Source organism: Arachis duranensis, chromosome 8 (genome assembly GCF_000817695.3).
Source record: "Arachis duranensis cultivar V14167 chromosome 8, aradu.V14167.gnm2.J7QH, whole genome shotgun sequence".
In the NCBI taxonomy this organism is placed as follows: Eukaryota; Viridiplantae; Streptophyta; class Magnoliopsida; order Fabales; family Fabaceae; genus Arachis; species Arachis duranensis.
In genome coordinates this window covers 1685210-1692563 of record NC_029779.3, presented here as the reverse complement: position 1 = coordinate 1692563, position 7354 = coordinate 1685210, and the positions used below count along the sequence as shown (strand labels likewise).

The 7354-nt window shown below is 28.0% G+C and overlaps 1 protein-coding gene across 2 annotated transcripts; it reads right to left on the bottom strand.

The window, feature by feature from the left end:
- Positions 1 to 216: 216 nt before the first annotated feature.
- Positions 217 to 4416, bottom strand: LOC107459997 (floral homeotic protein DEFICIENS). 2 transcript variants are annotated; one of them, XM_052253055.1, is made up of 7 exons: positions 3871 to 4416; positions 3710 to 3776; positions 3431 to 3516; positions 3259 to 3358; positions 1218 to 1259; positions 1062 to 1106; positions 217 to 688 (listed from the first exon to the last, which is right to left on the bottom strand). In XM_052253055.1, the coding sequence occupies exons 1-7, from the start codon at positions 4056 to 4058 to the stop codon at positions 509 to 511; spliced, it is 708 nt and encodes a 235-aa protein (XP_052109015.1). In that variant the 5' UTR covers positions 4059 to 4416; the 3' UTR covers positions 217 to 508. The 2 variants fall into 2 exon arrangements, with proteins under 2 accessions (XP_052109015.1, XP_015933798.1); XM_016078312.3 differs by having other exon boundaries at positions 3431 to 3492; positions 3871 to 4413.
- Positions 4417 to 7354: the final 2938 nt, after the last annotated feature.

Here is a 7354-nt window from a genome sequence, read left to right as displayed (position 1 = left end):
AGGAACGATTTTAAAAAATAACTGGATTAACCTTTATAAAACAGGACTTATTTCGACTTTATTTTTATGGGTGTTTAATTATCCCATTACAAATATGTAAATAAAAAAAAAAAGCATTTTACCTTACCTATATATATATATATAAAATATATATCATTTTTCTAATTAAAACATAGTATCTAAGTTATACTGGTCTTATGAGCACATACACAATAATGTTTCACAAAAGAAAGCATCACTAAACAGCAGTAGTCAGATTATAAGATAACAATAGTTCAGCAGCTATAATTCATCACCCATGAGCTTACCTTGGAACATAAAGATTCGTGACATACAGTATGTAGTGTTCTATGGATACACACTTAACTGCATGGGCATGTGCATTGTTTAATTAAACAGAATAGTAATAACATAAATTTCAGCAGTCATTTAATAATTTATTGGGAAGTGAAGGAACATGGTAGTATTTCCTTTTGTTGATGCGAGAGCTGAGCTTTGATATTGCTTACTAGAAAAGTAAAGGGTAAGTGGTAAGATCAGAGGCTGCTGTTCCTCCGCTATGTGCATTAGGATGGCTAGGTTGTAGGCTCAATGCAAACATGCGAGGACCTAAATTCGAGAATCCTATGACAGATTCATACTCTCCATTATCCACCAATCCATAACGTGGATCTTCTGCTCTTGCATCCTACATTCATAATAATAATAATAATAATAATAATAATAATAATAATAATAATAATAATAATCAACCATATCATTGCAGTTACAGAGTATATTTATTTAATTTAACTTTAGAAGATGGAAGTCAAGAACAAATACTATATAGAGAGAGACAGATATATATATTAGAATAATGTTACACATTCAAGTGTTTTTGTTAACTAAGTCCAACTAAGTTGATCTAACATCAACAAAAATCAATTATGAATAACATTATTCTAAGTCTTATTGTTTAACTTGATTGGACTTGGTTCATAAAAATACTTAGATGTATAGTATTACTCAATTATATTAAGCATATATGTAATCTACAAAAAAGCATGTGCAGAAATACATACTAAATCACGCAGGAGTCTGTTGTGCACTTCTTTCTCGTTGTTAAACTGCAAAAGGTAAAAAGGTAAAAAAGTTAAATTAAGTTAACCAAGCAACCTCTAAAAGAATATATTACTAAACTAGCAGAATATATATAATTAGTAACCATTTTTACATACCTTCTTCCTGTGCTGGTCAATCTGATTTGTGATCATCTTGTACTGTCCACCATTGTGATAAGGAACTCGTTAGCATAACGGAACAGAATATAATATAGTATTTTCGCAATCTTAAACAGGATGACAAATAAGTCAAGTAGCAATGTTTCCTTTCCTTTTTCTCTGAAAAAGAAAAAGTGAAAAACAACTACTGAATGCATTAATTGACACAAGTGTTTAATGTATGTAATGGTTAACTTTCGATTTACGATATTTACGTTACATATATACTTGATGAAGATCCTATCCATCAAGTAAAAAAATTGAAATAGGGACGCAGGTCTACCCGACCCGCCTTCACCAATAATAGAAAAGTGAAAATTCAAGTGCTGCCAATTTTATTTAAAATTGATAATTGAGACCTATTAAATGATTTGAATGATAAATTTTAATTTAAAAGCTCTCACTTATCAATTTTACTGAAAAGTTAATAAAAAATTAATACATGATTCTTTAGTTTTCAATTTGGTCATGGACCCCGGTGATTCCTCAAATGGAAATAATACACTGGCCTCCAAACCACATCCTGGATGGGGTCCCAAAAATTTGAGGTAACTTGGCATCACTTTACACTTATTATATATATTGGGTAAATAAAAAAAATTCTCAGCACCGAATAGTACTCGATTGCTAGATTAATTGTGTTAAATTATTGGCCAAAAATACTAACAAATATATATTAAAATTACTTATCCTTGAGTTTTTCTTTCTATATTAAAAGATTACTTTACCTTGTTGATCGCAAGTTGCAAAGAAATTAAAATATAATACTAAGTGCTCTTAATTTTTGTTCCCAAATAATTGATGACTTTAACAATATTCAATGTCAATTCAATTTTATTTTAAATTTTACAAAATATCATATAAGCATCATATATTATAATTAATAATTTGAGATTAAATATCACTTTAATAATACAACACTGGCCTCCAAACCATATTACGGGCGAGGTCCCAAATATTTGAGGCAAGTTGGCATCACTTTCCACTTACCATATATATTGGGTAAATAAAAAAACGGTAATGCTAGAAAAATAAAAAAAATAGTCAAAGTTTATTTTATTTAATATTTATTAATTATTATAATAATTAATAAATATTAAATAAGATAAATTCTAGCTAATTTTAGTTAGCACCAAATAGTGCTAAATTGTTAGATTAAATAGGTTGAATTACTGATTAAAAATACTAACAAATATATATTAAAATTGCTTATTCTTGAATTTTTTATTAAAAATTATCTTACCTTGTTGATCACAATTTTTTGTTCATAATTAGTGCTCACAAATTTAAAATACAATACTTCATACTTTTGTTTCCAAATAATAAATGGCTTTAGCAATTTTCAGTATCTCAGATCAATTTTATTTTAGGTCTCATGAAATATCACATTAGCATTTGTGAGATTATATGTTATAATTAGTGATTTGAAATTAAACATGAAATTTGTAACTCTAATATTTGATTTCAATTCAATTTAAAAATTATACAAAATAACAAAATTAAAACTCTATTAGACAATCGAATGAGCTTCGACCAATCCAAATTAATTATAAAAAGTTAAATTATTGAAAGATTTAATAGTATTTCCAAAATTATCTCTTCTAAAAATTTTAATTACCTAACTAGAATTGGATAATTTTATTTTTTAATGCACAATAAGAGGTATAGCAAATTGCTGTACCTATGTAAAGCTAGGTTTACGTTGAATGAAATATTTAGCAAAATTTTAAAATAAACACACTTTATTTTCATTATGATGTATGGGTATATAATAATAATACTTTCTTTTGTGGCCACTTGAAGCTAAGTATTTATATACTTTGCATTAAAGAAAAGTTAATTTGTCAATTTTTTTCATTAATAATAAATAGGCAAAAATCATGAACACATAAAAGTATCTCTATAAAAAATATTCAATCAATATGTATATATTTTTAAGCAAGTTCTTATTATGTACTCTCTCAATTTTATTAAGTACTCTCGCAATTTTATTACTAACCTTACGCTCGCGAATAACCTTAGAAGCCTTGTCCATTTCTTCCTCAAGGAGTTTAAGCTCTTCTATGCCCAGATCGTTCAGACAATCTCCCATCCTCTGCCTGCACCGTATGTATAACAACTTGAACATATGAAAAGAAATTAAAAAAGAAATTAAAGAAGCTGTTAAATACCTAATCTCCTGACGAAGATTCCTGTTTACATCTTTCAGCTTCCTCAAGTTTTCTTGCATATGCTGAAAAAAAGAGAACAAAAACAACTGCCCTTGAAAAATAAGTTTATCATATTACTTTAGTAATATATATTTATTTTTACTTATAGTTATGATCAAAGCTGTTAGAGAGTAGTTTTTATCAAAAGTTATTTTAAAATTTTCATTAAGAAAAATTTCTCTAAAGTATAATATTTGAAAATAATATTTTTTCTTTAAAAAGAGTGAATACAGGAAGGACCTCATAGTGGGAGTTCCAGAGATCAATTCCTACGGTCATCTGATACTGATCGAAGAACTGCTTAGTTCTGAAAAAAGAAAGACAGAGTGATAATTAATAAATCTAGGTACACAGGGGGTTTAGGGTTTGAAAATGAAGTAATTAAGAATAAGAATACGCACGAGATGGAGGGGCTAATGTACTCATGGAGTTTGCCAGTGCTAGAGAACATGATTATAGAAACCTTAGCATCGCAGAGAACGGTGAGCTCATTGGCCTTCTTGAAAAGTCCGTTGCGTCGTTTGGAGTATGTGACCTGCCTGTTGGTAGTGTTCTCTATCCTCTTGATCTGGATCTTCCCTCGAGCCATCTCTTAACCTACCTGTTTCTAGATCCTTCCTTCTTTCTTGTGAATAGCTAGTTGGGTAATAAAGAAAGGGAGAAGGAAATGGAAATGGAACTAGTTTGATTAAAGAGGGTGTGGGTGGTGGGTATTCAAAGAGAAGGGTGCATTGCTAGAAATAGAAGGCTCTTTGCCAAATTGACGAAAGGTGTTGCAGAGTTTGTTATAAGAGTCGTTACGGTGTTTGTGGTTTCATCGTCAATGTCATTCCATGTGCGCCACTGGGGACTGGAGTGTCCTTTACTTTCCGTCCTACTCCGTCACGGAACCTCCAACACACATACATCACATTACCCGTGATCCAACTCAAGTACTCAACCTTCTCATCTGTGATACGCCAGTTATATTAGGGCTTCATCATCATTACTATTACTTCTTTCTTCTCCCATTTAATTTCCTTGCTCGTTGAATAATCAAATTTTCATCATTTACGCTTTAATGTTATCTATCATTGTTTCATATCTATTTATTTTGTAGTGTACACACCAAAATTGGTCGTTAATATAAAATAAGTTAAACTATATATACATATATATATATATTAACTCATTTTAATATTTGATTTTGATGTGTAAATAGTATTTTTATTATTTATTTTTCTAATATCACTCCTCTAAATTGTGTTAGACAAAGGTTGCTAACAACATTTTCTTTTGGTGGGCGTCTAGAAGAAAAAAACACACTGTTTTTTGTTTTGTTTTGAAAATTAGGATGTCATGAAATTCAAATTATGAGATAGTTTTTATCGGTATCTATAATACTTGCTTGGACTAATCTGAATCTAATTCAAATTGCGTTCTTAGTTTTGGTGCGTGAATTTTTTATTGAAAATATCTCTATAAACTAGTTTTCAAATTGGAGAACTGCTTATGCAAATTTGAACCGCTTACCACTTAGACCAACGCTCGTTTTTGAAAGAGCTAGTTAATGCAGGAGGCTAATTTTTTTTTATATTGTATAAATATATGTGTAATATATTGTTATGGGAAAATTATGTGTTTTTTTTTATATGGTGTTTTATTCAAATCGGACGGTCCGATTTGTTTGAAAAAAAAAGTAAAGTACAAATCGGAGGGTCCGATTTGTTTGATAGAAAAAAAAATTACAAATCGCATGGTCCGTTTTGCATTTTTTTTTTTTTTTAAAATAGAAATCGGATGGTCCGATTTCAACATTAAAAATTTTTTTATTTTCAAAAACACAAATCGGACCATCCGATTTGTGATTGTTGATTTAAAAAATAAAACAAATCGGAGGGTCCGATTTGTTCACACCATAACAATGAAAAACTCATCTCTTCTCCCATCACTGTGAGATACACTCACCTCTCTCCCACACAAAAAATAATAAGCGTAATGCAGGATGCTTTATTAAAAGTTTTTTTTTCTCTTTGACCCGCTTTATTCAAAGTTTAAATATAACCTTGAAAAGCTTTGGTGGATCATATATACAGGGCCTTTCTGAAGGACTTTTTGATTGGGTTTTTACACCACCGAACTTTTCCGTACCCACTAAATTCTGGCATCTTGAGAAGCTATTAGATAATGGGTCTAAAATTATAAGAAATAAAAAATAAAGGATGAGCGATTTTTTTATAACAAACATGCCCAATGTCCACTATGTATACCAAAATTCCAGATCAATTAACAATATCTATGTTAAAAAAAATCAATATTTTAAATACTGTATTGCAAATATATTCTGAAAATATAATGAAATTATGAAATAAGAATAACTAAGAAAGTAAAAAGTGATGGATATTTCTTTACTCATAGGTCCATAAGAGTAAGAATTTTTTCTATTATGCAACTGTTTTGGACAAAAATGAAGAGCGAAAATCTGACGACAATCCGAAATCATGCTTTACTAACGAGCATGCGAAGAATCATATGAAAATAACTATAGGTCGACAAACAAACAAGATAAATGTATATCCCAACCTAATGACTGCTCAACTGATACTAAAAAATATATAAAACAGGAACACTATCATTGGGTAAGACGCTATCATAAGCCCACTCCAGCTGCTAGGTACTAGCAGCAGCATTTGGATGAGCATAAGTTGAATGTTGGCAACTATATTTTCTGTCACGATGAGAGGGAAGCCTCCGACTTAAACCAAAGATATTATTTTGATCATATTTCTAAAAATAAATTCGTTTATTCTTACATTTAATTCTACTACTTCTATTTCTCAAATTATATTTATTTTTCTATTGTCAAATTGTTTGTGCGCGCTGGGAGTACAAATGTGTGCCTAAGTATTTAAGTTTCTATATAATAATTTTCTATGTATTTAAATAATAACTAAATTTAAAAACATAAATATAAAATTTTATTTCTCAACTTAACAAATTAATTTGAAAATTACTTAGGTATTATTTTTTTGTTATTACTGTATAACAATTTCATAATATTTTGTTATGCATTAGTTCCTAATGAATAAAAGAAATATATATCAATATAATAAATTAAATAAATAACTATATACAACAATTCATTCAAAACAAATGTGTTGTATAAAAAATATTTAAAAATTATATTTTTTATTTACTAATTATTGTATGTGAACAATAATAATCTTATATAACCGTGTTCACTATTTAAAAACTAATATTAAGATATTATTGATAAAAATTGAATTATTAGATTAACGTACAAAAAAAATCTGATAATGTTCAATACATCAAATTCCTATTGTCAAATTTAATTATTAAACTAAGGTATATGAATTTGATATTAGTTTTCAATAACTTTATCAAAAGTTAATTAAAAAAAATTGTATCAAAATTTTATATTTATTATAAAATCCAAATAAGTAACTAATTTTCTGTATGATCATCCATAATAGATTTATTTCATAACAAAAAATAAAATATGAGTTAAACAAAATATTTATTTAATTACTCTATCGATCCCTATGATTTTAGAAAATTTTTAATTAAATTTATATATTTTTTTTCTTTTCGATTGAATCTATATACCGTATAAAATTTTGTAATTAATGTTTTTGTCACGATAAGAACTTAATTATAAAATCTGATATAGTATAGGAACCTGATTAAAAAGAAAAAAAAATAAAAACCTAGTTAAAAATTCAATAAAATTATAGAATCTGACATAATTAAACCTAAAATATTTTAATCATAAACTTTGAAATACAACAAAAATGCTTGAAGTTTACATTTCTAATCAAATCATATTGTTTTTCTAAAGTTTAAAATACTACTCGCGCTACTTCCGAATTGTGTAGTCCTTCAAGG